We start from the raw sequence: 18,192 nt of genomic DNA, 5'->3' as shown, positions 1-18,192 counted from the left end.
GAGGACAGAAGTAAACGTCCAAGGTATGTTGACTTTCTATGTTTAATGTTTTGCAAGGTGTGTAAGTCGTGTTGGACTGTGTTGTTGGTCAGACTTGTATGGCTTGTGCACAGTTGGAGGACTGTTAGAAAAAGGCCTTATTGAGCAAGGGTTTATGTGTCCTTCTGCATATGATTGGACTTTGATGATTGGCTATAATGATTTTTCTTATGACTGTGACATAAGACACTGATACCTATAATGTTTGACAGTGATATATAGCAGCTTAATGACAATGCCATAAGACAGGGATATCTATGACATATGACATTGACTCTTGACAAGTGATAGATGGCAATGTGACCTATGCATATGACAGTGATATGTTGACAGTGTGGCAGTCATGCATGACAGAGATGTTTATGATGATAGTGATGATGTCAATCTTGTAAGGCTATGATATTTACTTTTATGGCAGTATCCTTGTGACAAAGATGACTATGATATGTGGCAATGTATTTGCGACAATGATAACAGTGACATATATAGCAGTGTCCTTTGACATATGGCATGTCCATGTGTCAATAATGCCTGGTAATATGGCAGTGATGTATGGATTTGTAAGATTCTGGTACAGAGATGACGCCAGTGTTTCTAATAAATTTCCAAAGGGTTCCTTCCTCACTGTTCAACCCAGACTTGATATGTATACTGCTGTAGGTGATTAGCTGTTTATTTAATTGACGTTTCATACAAACAGTGATTTTCTTTCAACATACAGGCAGTTCAACACATATTAAGATGCATTGGGAATACACCCAGAAATGTAGGCAGCATTGTCACAATTCATAGCAGAGTATAAGCCAGAAATACTCTTGCATTTATTTGAAGTGAGCAGCATACAATAACAGAGAACCACAAAGTTTAGGCAATGTTGCACACATCGCGATCGGGATTTAATCGGCGCCGGGAAAAAATCGGAAAAATCGTTAAAATCGGGAAAAAAATCGGGAAAAAATCGGAAAAAAATCGTTTGGCACAAAAATATTCATTTTTTTTCATTTTTTTTTCAATTTTTTTAATATCTAAACCATCTACAACATAAAATAAATACATTGACACATAAATATGATAAAAAAACTAATATATAAGATGTTCAATATCATTTCTAGCGCTAAAATCACACATAACATTGAATCATGTCCTGAATAGTAAGTCCTGAGTCCCAAGTCCAACTCAGCCTCAAAATATCAACAAAAAATATGATAATGTATCTCATCATGTCATAATGTCATATACAATAAAATGAAAGTCTAATCCTATTGATTTCCTCTGCCCCTCTTGCGAGAATATGGCACAGCTTTCTCTTTCCCTCTAGATGTAGAAGCTGGTGCCTGTGGTGGTGGAAATGGCAGTGGAGTCTGACGTGCTCTAGAAGCTGAAGAACTAGTAGTAGCAGCTACAAGAGGCTGAGGTGGACGGAGACCACGTCCTCTACTGGTGGTAGTGGTAGCCCGGGTAGCCCGGGTAGGCGGTGTCACCTCCTCCTCCTGCTCCTCCAACTCCTCCTCCTCCTGCTCCTGCTCCTGCTCCTGCTCCTCCTCCTCCTCCTCCTCCTCCCCCTCCTCCTCCCCCTCATCCTGCACTAACCAATCCTCAGTGGGATCCATGAGAGGCCTCTCGGTCTCAACCCTCCATTCAGCAGTGGTGTCAATCCCATCCAATGAGATGGCTTCCGTATCAGGTGTCTTCTCTAGTTGTTTCACCCACAATCGAAGATTGTAGTAGACATAGACCATGTCATTAAGTCTATGGGACTCCAACCTGTACAAAGTTCATGAAATAATAAATTAATAATTAATATTATAAAAAAAATATTGTTTAAAACTTTAATGAATTCAAAAATTTATTTGGAAATTTGCAATATTTTAAATGTTTAAGTGTTAACCTATTGCGCTTCTTGTTGTGTATTTTTTCAAATACACTCCAATTGCGCTCACATCCCGAGGAGCTGCATGTTTGGCTGAGGATGCGCACGGCAAGATTTTGCAAAAGGGGTACTCTGCCACCATACATCTTCCACCATGCGTCTACAACAAAATTACAAAGAAAATTTTAAATAAACATAAGAAAAAAATGGAATTTGAAGAAACAATGAAATTTGAAACAAAGTTACAAAGTACATACTACAAACTAAAAAATACCTGGGATTTTAACCGTCCTATCATTGATAGCCATCTCAAAGCCAAATGTGCCACCTGACAACTTATATTGCTCAATTTGTCTAGAGACCTCCATACGTTCTTCTGGAGTTTTCACCATCTTCTGGACACAGGTTAATAATCCTTCCACGACCTCAACATCAAAATTAAACCCACATGCATAAGAAAATGCAGGGTTCAGGAAAAGGCCAGCAGCATGAATGGGACGATGGAGTGTGTTGTTCCATCGCTCATCAATGACCTTCCATAGAAGGAGTTGTCTCTGGAACCCATCATCTCCCTTGTCATCATAGTAGGACCGAATGGCTTCTTTGGCCCTATCCATGGCTTCATACAAATAGCCCATTGCGGGCTTCTCACCATCTACCAACCGAAGAACCTTTACCAAAGGTTCTGTGACAGCGCACACCTCCTGCACTCCCGCCCAGAAGTCTTCTTGGTATGAAACAAGTCTGCAGACGGCCTCTCCTTCTGGTTTGCGGCTCATTGGCGAAGAACGCCACTCCTCTGAAACAAACATTCTCTTCAAATCCCACATAGAATTCAAGAGGGATTGAAGAGATATGAAACTCGTCGCAAACCGTGTAATGGCGGGGCGCACCAACTCTTTGTTGTTGGTGCATTTTCTCATCAAGCTAAGCACAGATGTGTGATTGTAAATAAATTTTGTGATGGTTTTTGATGAGTCAACAGCCTCTTTGACAAAGGGAATTTTCCCTATGTCCTCTAACATCAAATCAATACAATGGGCAGCACAAGGTGTCCAAAATAAAGTAGGATGCCTGTCCATAAGCAATCTACCAGCAGCAACATAATTTGCAGCGTTGTCCGTTATGACTTGGACAACATTTTCTGCACCCACCTCCAAAATAAACACATCCAGCAAATCACATAAATTTTTTGCATCTTTGATTTGATGAGTTGCATCAACAGATTTGATAAACATAGTCCCCAAGGGACAACTAACCAAGAAGTTTATAAGGGTTCTCCCCTTTTGGTCAGTCCAACCATCTGACATAACAGTGCATCCTGTTTGTGCCCATGATGCCCTAAAATCCTCCAATCTTTGGGTGCAGTCACGCTTTTCATCTTGAAGAAGCCGGCCTCTGAAATCATGAAGAGAAGGGAGTTTGTACCCCGGGCCAACACTGGCAACAGCATCAAGAGTAGGTTGGAAAAATGGATTATTCCTTATAATGCTGAAAGGAATATCACTCCAGAGGAGAAATTTTGTCATCAACTTGTCAGCTTTTTCTTTTTCAGTTCTTTTCATCATTGAACCGATAGTTGGTTGTGAACCAGGTGTGGTTCGAGGAACAAAATATGATGATGCAGCAAACGGATTGACTGACGCTGCAGTAGAACCTGTGCCACTTGGCCCACTTCCTTCAACTGACCTTCTTAGTTGCCTTTTGAGTTCTTCTTTGGCGTCTCTAGTGTGCTCTAATTCTCCCAATGCTCTCATGGCTTTTTGGATAATTTCAGCATTTGTCTTTAGACAGGGCCCCACATCACGTCCAGGGATTTGTGCAAGGTGGAACTTCAACCTGTACACCCCCCGAATATTTCCTTTCCACACAACTTGCAAATCAAGTTTTGTCTATCATTCGGAGTTTTAGGGTCACCATATTCCCAGAAAGGATCCAATTTCCTTGGCATGTTTGTTTTTGAATTTTGAATTTGCAAACCTATGGAAAAATAAGGATTAGGAAATAGGAATTTAGGATTACATAAATGATAATAGTAAATAGTAAATACAAATTACAATTTAGCATTTGCAAAATTACAAGCTAATTATTTCCAAAATCCCAATTTGAATTTCTAAACCCAAAAAACAATGAAAAATAAAAAAAAATAAACAATGTTTAAAGAAAATGAGAAAATAAAAATCAAAAATTGGTTCTCATAGTCATAACAAATAACCCATCCCAAATCAATGAAAAATTTCTAAAAATTCTTTAAAAACAATGAAAAACAAAGTTTTTAGAGAACCAAAACAAAAAAAAATTAATCTACATACCTGGTTTATGGACAAATTCGCGATCTTGGCTTGGATTCCTCCTAAAATCGGCTCCCACAAGCGACGGCAACCCTCTCCCTCCCTTCTTCTCCTTCTCCTCCTTCTCCTCCGCGGCGGACTGCTGAATGAATAAACAAAAAATCGATTTTACATATAAAACCCCCGCTGCCCGCGCCTCCCGCGATTTTTTCCTTAAAAATCGCGATTTTTTCGAAAAAATCGCGATTTTTTAAAAAATCGCGATTTTTTCGATAAAAATCGTTAAAAAAAATTTCCGCCGATTTTTTGGATAAAAATCGCGATTTGAATCGGCATTTTGAAAAAATCGCGATTTTCCGATTTTATCGCGATTAAATCGCGATGTGTGCAACACTGAGTTTAGGGATGTGAAACAACAGTAATGCAATAGAATAAATGAACCTGGTGTGTTGAGTGATCAATAGGTCCCTCCAGTAGAATAACTAAATCAAAATATTGCTTCAACAGTGTAGGCCAGGCATTTATCTTTACTGTAAGATGGTATTTACATCGCTGTTCCAGCCTTGGTATGAACCCAGAAACATGTGCACCAGCTCAGGAAATTTTGTGAGGATGTAGCCCAACATACAGAGATCCCTCCTGGTTTCCTGTAGCAGTTTGAATGGGGTTCCAGTGAGAAATTACACCAGCACCTCACACATCTTCCAGCAGGGGAAGCAGACACCCACGTGATATATGAAAATCTGTTCATGTACGTTTAACAGTGAAAGATGGGTAGCGTGGGCCCTCTACTCAATTAATAACTCAGCAGCAGACAGTTCGTGGTCCCCACTCATAAAAAGTCTCATCTTTATATTAATAAAGTCCCAGCTACGTCCAGGCATAACCAACAGACTTATCCTTAGTCCAAATAACATTCATGGCCCCAAAACTCAATTTTCTTGGCATCTACACACAATAACAGAGGCGTGCAGCATTGCATTCAGCAGAGATGAGAATATGACCATGGTTTGACAGAGAATGAGTCCCCACAAATAATGCGCTCAGCTTAAACAACTGTATGCAGTTCAATAAGTGAAGATAGCCTGTCCTAGGGTGAATAGAACTCGGCGCTTTGACTAGATGTTCGAGCTGCCTCTTCCAAGAAGAATTTCGAGCCACCCTTTTCTACAATCTATGGCTACAATGGGAATGATAACTTCCAGATTTAAACTCAGCCTCAGTTTGGTCCTGTTGCCCTATTTCTCATGCCCAGAATTTCATGTACATGCTCAATCTGCAAAAATGATATAGAAAATACCCAATAAGCTTTTAAAATCAAACTATAGCACACAAATACCTCATTATTTTTCGAAAGCCTTGTTCTCCATTGAAGCTCAATGGTGAAATCTGAGTGATTTCACTCTCATGTCTAGACTAGGGGGTCTCGTTGCAACAGTGAAGTCTGCTATGGCAGCTAGGGTTCCAAAGCCCTCAGCTTCCTCTTCCAACTCTCTCCAAGAGCTCTCTCTTCAAACTCACACAATGCACGAATGAATTAGAGTCTCCTCAATTCCCTTCTTTAATGAGTTTAGGATTGTCTTTTCATCTTTGCCTTCCCTTTTGTCTTTTCATCTTCACCTTACCTTTTCTCTCTTTATTTTTTTTATTTCTTTTCTTTTTAGTAAATTCACTTTTATAAAGTCACTTTATGATATTCCACTTTCTAAAGTTAAAGTGAGCCTAGGAAATATCATCCTTTCTCCTTCTTTAATAAAGTCTCCTTAGGCAAATTTAAGTCCCCTTATTAATTATTTCACCGCTTTAACCTACTGGAACCACTTTAGGCTAGCGGACTCTGTCATAAGCTTCTTAGGGGGACAGGGACATTACAGTGCTCCCCGCCCAAGATTGCTTGTCGTCAAGCAATTTCAATTTGGGATGTTGATAAGGAGTGGTTGTTATTGCCTGCACACTGTCCTCGAGTTCTATAAGATGCTCAAAGCCTCTATCTGGTGGTATAGCTGGAGGAATATCAACAAAAACTTTATGATGTTTATGAAGTAATACCTATATGTCATCTGAGTCTGGTCGTGGATGCTCTGACAGTCTGTTTATTGCCTGCACACTGTCCTCGAGTTCTATAAGATGCTCAAAGCCTCTATCTGGTGGTATAGCTGGAGGAATATCAACAAAAACTTTATGATGTTTATGAAGTAATACCTATATGTCATCTGAGTCTGGTCGTGGATGCTCTGACAGTCTGTTATCTATAATACGGAACTCTACTGCCCACTCGATATCACCGTGTTTCAATACAACCTCCATGTGGTTGGACGACACGAGCTTCAGTGGGTATTTATGCATGGCTCTCAAGACTACCCTCCTTCCATCTACTGGATCATTGAACTCCATTTCCATGTTCTGCTGATCTGTGGTGTACTTTCCTATGTAATAAAGCCACTGACACCCCAACACCACACTAGAGCCCGACACATCCACTACAAAGAAGTCATCTATCATTGTATAGTTTCCCATGGTGAGCTGTAGCTTGGGGATGTACTTTGTTGAAATTTGGTACCGGAGGACAGGTGGTTCCCTTAGGCTTTGATCTTTGGCCTAGGGAAAAGTGTCCAAAAGAATTTAATTTTTCTCCTAAAGTGACTTTATAATTTTATAAAGTTAAATCTAATTTAAAAGTGACTTTAAGTGATAAAGTTACGAAGTCTAATTTTAAAGTGACTTTTATAAAGTCAATGAAAAATTAGAAAGGAAAAGTGACTTTGGAAATAAATGACTAAGTGGGTCTTTATTAAAGTGGGGTGAATTAAAAAATAGAAAGTGAGATTTAAATGAGCATTTAATCTCAGCCATTGATTTAAATCTATTTCAGCCATTGGATTTAGAGATCACCCAAAAGTCACTTGGATCACCCAAAAGTCACTTGGAGTTATATTAAAGGAGGAAAAGGAGGAAAAGGTCATTCATTCTTTCATGAGCAGATTGGGAGAAGGAGAGCAAGAGAGCAAGAGAGATTTCTGAGCAGGGAGGAGAAGGAGACAGCAGCTTGGCACACATTCCAAGGCAGCAGTTGAGCAGATTTGTACAGCTGATTCAGCACATAGTGAAAGGCAGATTTTTGCACAAAAATCGAGGAGCAGTTTGCTGATTTTTCTGCACACAAAACGGAGGCCGTACAGCATTTATTGCTGTCCTGTTTGCTGTAATTTCCAGATTGCTGTGAGGCACGGGAAAGGAGATAAGTTGTAAATTTGCTTGCTGATTTTTTGCTGAATAATTCTCACTGTAAAAAGACAATTTTCAGAAATAAAGAAGAGCTCTCAAACTGGTTTTCCCCAAGAGTTGTAGGGGGTTTTTCCAGGGTCAAGTTGACCAAAAATATCAGTGTTTTAATGTGTTTTAATGGCTGTTTTTGATTGCTGATTTTTAATTCTGCAATTTCCAGCATTCTGAAAAATTTCCAGAATTTGTGTTTTCAGCAAATTTATTTTTTTCAGCTTGTTAAATGTATGGTTATGGGAAAGGGCATTTAACTATATGGGAGAAATAAGGAGAAACTGAAAACCGGGGTGGGAAAACAGAAACATCTAACATGGTATCAGAGCTTGAGTGCTGAAGGGCAGTTTGGGACAGCAAAAGGAAAAATTACAGTTGCTGATTTTTCACTCAGAAAATTCCAGCAAGCTGATTTTTTCATAAATAGCAGTTTTATCTTTACCACAGCAGTGCTATTTTTCAGTTTTAGGACAGCAAGATGTCATTGGGATTGAGGGTGGAGGATAGGCTGGATGGGCATATAAATTACAGTGTTTGGAAGGAGAGAATGCAGAGTATCTTTGAGGAGGCAGAAGTCTGGGATATCATGGTGCATACCGCACAGAACCCTGTTGTTGTGCCCACTGATGTTACTCAGTTGGCTGAGTATAAAAAGAAGAACAATAAGGGTAAGAGGCTGATTCTAGACGGAATCAAAGACCATTGCATTCCTCATGTGAGAGGAAAGAGCAATGCCCATGAGATGTGGACAGCATTGTCCAATCTCTACCAGAGTACCAATGAGAACCGGAAGATGGTCCTGAAGGAGAAGCTGAAGAACATTAAGATGGGGAATGATAGTGCAGCTGGATATCTCACAAAGATTACCAATGTGAGAAATGAGTTGGCAGCGATTGGAGAGGCCATTCCACCCACTGAGTTGGTGCGGATTGCAGTGAATGGCCTCCCCCATTCATGGTTGAACTTTGCTGATGGGGTTTGTGCACGTGAGACCCTTCCCACATGGGAGAGGTTTTGGGATGATTGCATTCAGACAGAGATCAGGAAAGGTCAGCTTGGGGCAGCCAAGCCAGTTGAGCAGGATGAGGATGTAGCACTGGTGGCAGGAGGCAAGAAAGGCAAAGGGAAGAAGCAGGCTTCCACAAGCAGTGGTAGGGGCAAAGGCAAAGGTAAAGGTAAACAGGGGAACACACAGAAGGACTATTCCAAGGTGAAGTGTTGGAATTGTCAAAAGATGGCACACTATGCAGTTGTGTGTCCGGAGAAGAAGAAGAAGAAGGGGAAGAACGAGGACGTGGCAGCTTCAGCAGAGATTGAGGACTTTGCTGGTCGTTTTGACCGAGAGTTTGCATTCACTACGTGTGAGTCCTTTAGTGCAGGATCACCTGCCACACAGGTTCAGAGGGAGCATGCTTTTCCCTCGATTAGCGGAGCATCTTCAGGTATCTGGTATGTGGACAGTGGGGCTTCACGTCATATGACAGGAGTCCGTGAGTACTTCTCAGAGCTTTCAGAGAGTGGCACTAATATTGAGGTAGTACTCGGTGATGACAGAGTTGTTAGAGCAGTCGGGGTGGGGACAGTGACATTTCAGAGGGAGTCCAAACCTCCCTTGAAGGTGTCAGAGGTTCTTTATGTGCCAGGGATGAGGAAGAACCTCATATCCGTCTCAGCTTTGGAGGACAAAGGATATGAGGTACTGTTCAGGGGAGAACAGGTGTTGATGTATCCCAGGGGCACTCCAGCTGATTCAGCTAGAGTGATGGGTGTACGCCATGCAAAGGTGTACAAGTTTGCATTCCAACCCCTTTTGGCATTGAGCAGTAGTACCGACAGCAGAGCTAGCAGTTCTGAGCTGTGTGAGATTTGGCACCGCAGGATGGGACATATGTATCATGGAGCCTTGAGGACATTGCGGGAGATCACTACAGGTGTGCCAACTTTCAGTACTGATCACTTTGATACTTGCAGAGGTTGTGCGATGGGCAAATTTGCCAAATCCCCTTTTCCCAGCAGTGACAACGGAGCGACGGGGATACTTGATTTGATTCATTCCGATGTGAGCAGTCGGATGTCTCATGTTTCCTTGAGTGGATATGAGTACTATGTGTTATTCATTGATGATCACTCCAGGAGGACTTGGATTTATTTTTTGAAGACCAAGAGTGAGGTCTTCAAGCGGTTTCAGGAGTTCAGAGCTCTTGTGGAGACTCAGACAGGTCGAAAGATCAAGTCCTTGAGGTCGGACAATGGAGGAGAGTACACCCTTGGAGAGTTTGTTGACTATTGTGCGGAGGCAGGCATTAGGAGGGAGTTCACTGTTCCTTACAACCCCCAGCAGAACGGGGTTGCAGAGAGGAAGAACAGATCCATCATAGGGGCTGCCAAAGCCATGTTACATGATCAAGGGTTGCCATTGTTCTTGTGGGCAGAAGCCTGCAACACAGCTGTTTACTTGCAGAACAGGAGTCCGCATCGTGCCTTGGGGCACATGACTCCGGAGGAGGCTTTCTCTGGGAAGAAGCCTGATATTGGTCATCTTCATATCTTTGGATGCATTACATACTCCTATATACCCAAGGAGAAGAGGACCAAACTAGAGCCCACCGCAGAGAAGGGTATCTTTGTGGGCTACAGTGAGACCTCAAAGGCCTTTCGGATTTACATTCCTGCACAGAGGAGAGTTGTTGTCAGACGGGATGTGAAGTTCGAGGAGGACAGGCCTTTAGGAGGTCACGGGAGTTAGAGTATCTGGATCAGCCAGACCCTCAGCAGCAGCTGAGTCAGTCGCAGGGATCCAGTGGGCAGGGATCAGAAGGATCAGGAGGTACATCTATGAGGATGTCAGGTCCGTCAGTGAGCAGTGGCTCATCGAGCCAGAGGGGTGGTGCTCCGGGCAGCATGCAGAGCAGTTCACAGAGCAGTTCACTAGGGAGTCCACTGATGGACAGTTCACACGGTACCTCAGCTTCTACAGGTTCAGGTGCAGGCAGGAGGACAGCAGACAGACAGTCAGGAGTTCAGGCTACTGATGATGATGAGGAGGAGGAGTTTCATTCTCCGGTGGGAGAAGTGCGCTCAGGGAAGAGGAAGCCCAAGTGGCTTCAGGACACCTTGAGAGATGCCACATCTGTTGCTGAGCCGAAGAGGCCGGTCAGAGAGAGTAGACCACCTGAGAGGTTTTGTAGCTATATGGCGATGGTTACCAGCATCCTTGACTCTGAGCCTTCTAGCTATGAGGAGGCAGCTAGCCAGCAGGTCTGGAGAGAGGCCATGCAGGAGGAGTATTCTTCTATCATGAAGAATGATGTTTGGGAGGTGGTGCCGAGGCCTGAGGGCAAATCCGTGGTTACTTCCAGATGGCTTTACAAGGTAAAGCATGCTGCAGATGGCAGCATTGAGAAATTCAAAGCGAGGTTTGTGGCTAGAGGGTTCTCCCAGGTAGAGGGAGTTGATTATGAGGAGACCTTCGCTCCCGTGGCTCGATATACTTCGATCTGCTCCATTATATCGATAGCAGTAGAGATGGGTTGGAAGATCCACCAGATGGATGTGAAGACCGCATTTCTCAATGGCTTCATACAGGAGGAGGTGTACATTGAGCAGCCACAGGGCTTTGAGGTGCTTGGGAAGGAGTCCCATGTGTGCAGACTGAAGAAGGCCCTTTATGGCCTGAAGCAAGCTCACAGAGCTTGGTACTCCAGGATAGATACATATTTGCAGGGGATGGGTTTCACAAAGAGTGAGGCAGATCCGAACCTTTACTTTATTGTGATTGGTGAGGAGCCTCTCATTCTGGTGCTGTATGTGGATGACTTGATCATTACAGGTGCAGAGAGACTCATAGAGCACTGCAAGAGAGATCTTGCGGCGGAGTTTGAGATGAAGGACATCGGCTTGATGCATTACTTTTTGGGTTTGGAGGTGTGGCAAGAGGAGGGGCATTTCTTCCTGGGGCAGGGGAAGTATATTGTGGACATCCTTAGCAGATTCCACATGGAGGATTGTAGACCCATGTCGACACCGATGATCACCAACTGGAAGAAGCTTCATGCTTCGGATTCCGAGTTGGTGGATCCCACATTGTACATGCAGCTGATTGGTTCCTTGATGTATTTGGTCAACACTAGACCAGACATCTGTTTTGCAGTCAACACGATGAGTCAGTTTATGTGTGAGCCTAGGAAGGTTCACTGGGTGGCTGCAAAACACATTTTGCGGTACTTGCAGGGGACAGTGGATTATGGTCTGGACTACAGGCAGGGAGATGGAGTGAGATTGGCAGGATACACTGATTCTGATTGGGCAGGTTGTGCTTCTGATAGGAAGATCACTTCAGGGTGTTGTTTTGGGTTGGGTTCAGCAGTAGTGTCATGGTTCAGCCGGACGCAGCAGTCAGTAGCACTGAGTTCAGTGGAAGCAGAGTATATGGCAGCCAGTCTAGCTAGTTGTGAGGCCATCTGGCTTCGCAAGATGTTGTTTGGCTTATTTGGTCAGCCGTTGAGACCTTCAGTGATTTACTGTGATAATCAGAGTTGCATTAAACTCACGGAGAATCCAGTATTTCATGACAGGTCAAAGCATATCGGGATCAGATATCATTTCATCAGAGACTATGTTCAGAAGGGAGCTGTGAAGCTTGAGTATATTTCCACTGATGAGCAGGTTGCAGATATTCTTACCAAAGCCTTACCACGGGGCAAGCATGTCTACTTCAGAGACAAGATGGGTGTGGTGAGGAACACCTTCCTCGGTAAGAGGGAGTGTTGAAATTTGGTACCGGAGGATAGGTGGTTCCCTTAGGCTTTGATCTTTGGCCTAGGGAAAAGTGTCCAAAAGAATTTAATTTTTCTCCTAAAGTGACTTTATAATTTTATAAAGTTAAATCTAATTTAAAAGTGACTTTAAGTGATAAAGTTACTAAGTCTAATTTTAAAGTGACTTTTATAAAGTCAATGAAAAATTAGAAAGGAAAAGTGACTTTGGAAATAAATGACTAAGTGGGTCTTTATTAAAGTGGGGTGAATTAAAAAATAGAAAGTGAGATTTAAATGAGCATTTACTCTCAGCCATTGATTTAAATCTATTTCAGCCATTGGATTTAGAGATCACCCAAAAGTCACTTGGATCACCCAAAAGTCACTTGGAGTTATATTAAAGGAGGAAAAGGAGGAAAAGGTCATTCATTCTTTCATGAGCAGATTGGGAGAAGGAGAGCAAGAGAGCAAGAGAGATTTATGAGCAGGGAGGAGAAGGAGACAGCAGCTTGGCACACATTCCAAGGCAGCAGTTGAGCAGATTTGTACAGCTGATTCAGCACATAGTGAAAGGCAGATTTTTGCACAAAAATCGAGGAGCAGTTTGCTGATTTTTCTGCACACAAAACGAAGGCCGTACAGCATTTATTGTTGTCCTGTTTGCTGTAATTTCCAGATTGCTGTGAGGCACGGGAAAGGAGATAAGTTGTAAATTTGCTTGCTGATTTTTTGCTGAATAATTCTCACTGTAAAAAGACAATTTTCAGAAATAAAGAAGAGCTCTCAAACTAGTTTTCCCCAAGAGTTGTAGGGGGTTTTTCCAGGGTCAAGTTGACCAAAAATATCAGTGTTTTAATGTGTTTTAATGGCTGTTTTTGATTGCTGATTTTTAATTCTGCAATTTCCAGCATTCTGAAAAATTTCCAGAATTTGTGTTTTCAGCAAATTTATTTTTTTCAGCTTGTTAAATGTATGGTTATGGGAAAGGGCATTTAACTATATGGGAGAAATAAGGAGAAACTGAAAACCGGGGTGGGAAAACAGAAATTTCTACATACTTGTTGCAGTCCATCTGATGTTTCCCGGGTATGATGATTGTAAAACGATCGAATTCTGCTGTAGGGATTGCCCTTAGTTCCACCAGCTCTATATCTATGAAGTTGTGAGAAGCCCCACCATCAACGAGTATTGTCACCTTGTGCCCAGCTATAAACCCTCTAACTCTGAAGGTATGGTATTTAGGGAATCCTGGCATAGAGGCAAGAATACGAGCTTGGCCCTCTGCATGCGAGGACTCACCTCCAACAGTTTGGTGCATTTGCCCCTGTATTTGTCCTTGCGTTGGTTGTTGTACCGGTCCGTGTGCTTGCTCCTCATCATTGTCACTCTCTGAGCACACCTCAATGTACTGGGCCTTGCCCGCTTTGTCTTTGCTTGCACACTTGTGCCCTAGTGCCCAAGGTTCTTGACAGCTGAAACAAAGTTTCTTCTTCCTCAACTCTTTTCGGGTCTCCTCATCCAAATTTGGTTTGTCAATCCACTCCTTTTGACAGGGATTGATGTCATTACCCTTAGGAGTGAATTTATTTATTGAAGCTGCATCCTGTAAGTCCCTAGTTTTATTGATTGCTGCACGAAGTGTGGCGGGTTCAGAACTCTTGACCCATCCAAGTAGAGGTTCTGCCAACCCCTCTACAAATAGAATCACCAATTTGACTTCTGAAATATCTGTGACCATGACTGCCAATCTCTGAAACTCTGCAATATAAGCCTCTGGACTACCCGTCTGCTTGAGTTGTGTCAACTCTCTAAAATGTGTCGCCGGATCCTTCTTGTCAAACGCTCAATAAGCCTCTCAGTGAACTCTGTGTATGAGATGATGTTGTTATGTCCCAATGTCACCAACCCATGGTACCACCACTCATGGGCCTCACCATCCAAGTGTAGGGGCCAATTTGATAGCCTCCTCCTCTGTCATATGATTATGTTGAAAATAAGTGTCCAATTTTTGCACCCATGATCTAGCTGAGAATTTGGACGACCCATCAAAACAGGGGATGGTCACGTTCCCCAGTTTTTTCTGTAGCTCATGATTCTGCCTTGGCAACCTCTGAGATGGTTTGGGCTTGCTCTTCAGCTGAAGGTGGCAGAAATCAGTGAAGCTCATAGCACCGCGGAAATCTCATCCTAGAGATTGATATTGTTCCATGTAATCTGCGTAAGGGATTCCAAAATCAGCTTTCTCTGTTAAGTCTTCTGCAACCTGCTCCACAAACTGAGGCATATTGGGTCTTGCCATTTTGCTATCAGTGCGGGATGGGTTCTACACATAAGTCTGGGCATGACTGCTTTCAGCACTGTTGGACCCTTCCCCATTCAATGGCTCTTTTCCAGTGGAAGCCCTTGTGTGTGTCATGCCCTTCATCACCTCCACCATCTCTTTTTGGCCCTTAGACAAGTCATTTATGGCCCTGAGTAAGCTATTAAAAGCTTGTTCCTCCTTATCCCCCATATCTGGTCTTTCAGGTGTCTTCTCTAACCCCTTGTCCCCTTTTGGCATCTCTTCACTCTCTGTATCAGGGATATCTTCCTCTGAAAGGGGAGTTGGCTCTTTGTAAGTATGCTTCCTCCTATATGTTATCCTTGTGTATGGATTTTCCTCTGTCATGAATTTTACCTGTCAACCGTTTTCAAGCCAAAACCATAGGGTGAGCCAAGATTAAGGCATTGATACCACAGTAAGATTCCAGTACAGAGATTTCTCCAATGTTTCTAATAAATTTACAAAGGGTTCCTTCCCACTGTTCAACCCAGACTTGATATGTATACTGTTGTAGGTGATTAGTTGTTTATTTAATTGACGTTTCACACAAACAATGATTTTCTTTCAACATACAGCAATTCAACAGATATTAAGATGCATTGGGAATACACCCAGAAATGTAGGCAACATTGTCACAATTCATAGTAGAGTATAAGCCAAAAATACGCTTGCATTTATTTTAAGTGAGCAGTATACAATAACAAATTAGCACACAGTTTAGGGAAGTGAAACAACAGTAATGCAATAGAATAAATGAACCTGGTGTGTTGAGTTGTCAATAGGTCCCTCCAGTACAATAACTAAATCAAAATATTGCTTCAGCAGTGTAGGCCAGGCATTTATCTTTATTGTAAGATGGTATTTACATCTTTGTTCCAACCTTGGTAGGAACCCAGAAACATGTGCACCAACTCAGGAAATTTCGTGAGGATGTAGCACAACATACAGAGACCCCTCCTGGTTTCCTGTAGCAGTTCGAATGGGGTTCCAGTGAGAAATTACACCAGCAACTCACACGTCTTCCAGCAAGGGATGCAGACACCCACGTGATATATGAAAATTTGTTCATGTACGTTTATTAGTGATAGATGGGTAGCGTGGGCCCTCTACTCAATTAATAATTCAGCAGCTGACAGTTCGTGGTCCCCACTAATAAAAGTCTCATCTTTATATTAATAAAGTCCCAGCTACGTCCAGGCATAACCAATAGACTCATTTGTAGTCTAAATAACATTCACGGCCCCAAAACTCAATTTTCTTGGCATCTACGAACAATAACAGAGGCTTGCAGTATTACGTTCAGCAGAGATGGCAATACGACCATGGTTTGACAGAGAATGAGTCCCCACAAATAATGTGCTCAGCTTAACCAATTGTATGCAGTCAAATAACTGAAGATAGCCTTTCCAAGGGTGAATATAACTTAGCGCTTTGACTAGATGCTCGAGCTGCCTCTTCCAGGAAGAATTTCAAACCACCCTTTTCTATAATCTATGGCCACAATGGGAATGATAACTTCCAGTTTTAAACTCAACCCCAGTTTGGTCCTGTAGCCCTATTTCTCATGCCCAGCATTTCATGTAGCTCCTCAATCTGCAAAAATGATATAGAAAATATTCAATAAGCTTTTAAAATCAAACTATAGCACACGAATACCTCATTATTTTTCGAAAGCCTTGTTCTCCATTGAAGCTCAACGGTGAAATCTAAGTGATTTCACTCTCATGTCCAAACTATGGGGTCTTGTTGCAACACTGAAGTTTGCTATGGTAGCTAGGGCTCCAAATCCCTCAACTTCCTCTTCCAACTCTCTGCAAGAGTTCTCTCTTCAAACTCACAGAATGCATGAATGAATTAGAGTCTCCTCAAGTCCCTTCTTTAATGAGTTTAGGATTGTTTTTTCATCTTCGCCTTCCCTTTTGTCTTTTCATCTTCACCTTCCCTTTTCTCTCTTTATTACTATTTTTTTCTTTTATTAAATTCACTTTATGATACTCTACTTTATAAAGTTAGTGACATCCAATTTGCCTACGAAATATCATCCTTTCTCCTTCTTTAATAAAGTCTCCTTAGGCAAATTTAAGTCCCCTTATTAATTATTTCACTGCTTTAGCATACGGGAACTACTTTAGGCTAGTGGACCCTGTCATAAGCTTCCTATGGGTACAGTGACATTACAGGATTCAATGCTTTGTACAGTGATGGATGACAATATCTTCGTGACAATGATGACTATGATATATATGGGAATACTTTTGCTCTTATGTATGCAGTGTCCATGATGAAATATATTATTGACAGAGACAGATGCTACTTGTGTTAGTGATTTGGAGGCAACTCCTTGATAGATTTGTTAGTTGCCATCTCATTATCTGGGGTTGGCCCTTGGAGGCCTAATGTAATTGATGATGAAAGACTTATGTCTTATGATTATTGTACTTTTTATCTCCACTAAACATTTAATGAATATCTAATAGAAGAAGAAGAATTGACTATGGGTTTTCCCCCTTGGGTATTGCCCTGGTCTCTGACCAAAATCTTAGTGTCTCTATTGTGTATGATTTTCTTATGTTGTTACTTACTGTTCTGCTACATCGTTGATGTTATTGTTCTCTCTACATAATTGCTAATGATATTATGATGATATGGGGTGAATGTATTATGAAAATTGTTTAAAAGTTTAAAAATGCAATTATCTACATCAGAGAACAATCTAGCCCAAAATTAGCATGGTATCAATGTTGGGTTGAAGAAAAGTCATTGAGATCACCCCTGTGTAGACACCTATGATAGATTTCTTGATCAAGCAGTGTGAAAGGGATGAAGATGTTGGAGACGTAAAAGAATGCTAGGTTTTGAAGGTAACCCTAGGGAGCCTTTGTTCTTACTAATAATGATTAGGGTTTGGGAGAAACCCTAGGAGTGGCCTTGGATAAGATAAAGCCATGGGTTCTATATTGGAACTCTTGTATGATTCAGAACCTTCATGATATGATATGATCAGAGAGAAGCATATTACAGATTGAAAGTAATGGTATGATGCAGGTCTTGTGGTCATGTTGTACATTGATAGCTAGGCTTGGAAGGATTTGGAATGACAATACAAGTGATGCTCAAGAGGATGCATTTCTCTAGAAGACAATATTGACATATGGTTGAAGGACAATAGTGACTTTTGGAGGAGGATTAAAAGGGAGCTGATAGCTTCCTACAATCCTTATAAAATAACTACTTTCATGATTTATGTTATTTCTTTGTGTCACTATTCTTGTTGATTTATCTTAGACTATTGTTTATTTTTTCTGAATGAGTAGTTGGCTAATCAAATGCTTCTTTTCCTAACTTCTTAGATGAGGATGTTGTCGGAAACACTGAGAGGGGGGTGAATCAATATTTCTAAGCAATTAGTAACTTATTAACCTTTTCAAGCATTAATTAATCTTCAACATCAATTCAAAGCATAAATAAGCCATAAACAATAGACACAAGAATTTTTAGGTGGAAACCCCTCCGGGACAAAAACCACTGAATGCTTTTCTAATAATTTTGTGAGTATACCAAACCGCATAAGTGATGAGGTTTCTTCACTATATAAGCACAAAATTTTGATGCCCTAATGAGGGCCGCAAGTGGGTG

At 41.7% G+C, this 18,192-nt stretch overlaps 2 protein-coding genes across 8 annotated transcripts in view; one reads left to right on the top strand and one right to left on the bottom strand.

Moving 5' to 3' along the window:
* The window catches only part of LOC149240092 (prolyl 4-hydroxylase 1), a 419,466-nt gene that overhangs the window by 351,350 nt on the left and 49,924 nt on the right, over positions 1-18,192 (top strand). The gene's annotated exons all lie outside the window — the stretch shown is intronic.
* LOC149240093 (uncharacterized) lies at positions 1,109-13,971 on the bottom strand. The gene is made up of 4 exons (XM_089461018.1): positions 13,276-13,971; positions 2,184-3,063; positions 1,928-2,069; positions 1,109-1,803 (listed from the first exon to the last, which is right to left on the bottom strand). The coding sequence occupies exons 1-4, from the start codon at positions 13,969-13,971 to the stop codon at positions 1,299-1,301; spliced, it is 2,223 nt and encodes a 740-aa protein (XP_089317144.1). The 3' UTR covers positions 1,109-1,298.

Source organism: Pinus tabuliformis, chromosome 8, assembly GCF_031772625.1.
Source record: "Pinus tabuliformis cultivar Carrire ecotype Pingquan chromosome 8, CPIR1, whole genome shotgun sequence".
Taxonomy (NCBI): Eukaryota; Viridiplantae; Streptophyta; class Pinopsida; order Pinales; family Pinaceae; genus Pinus; species Pinus tabuliformis.
This window is presented reverse-complemented; position numbering and strand designations above follow the sequence as displayed.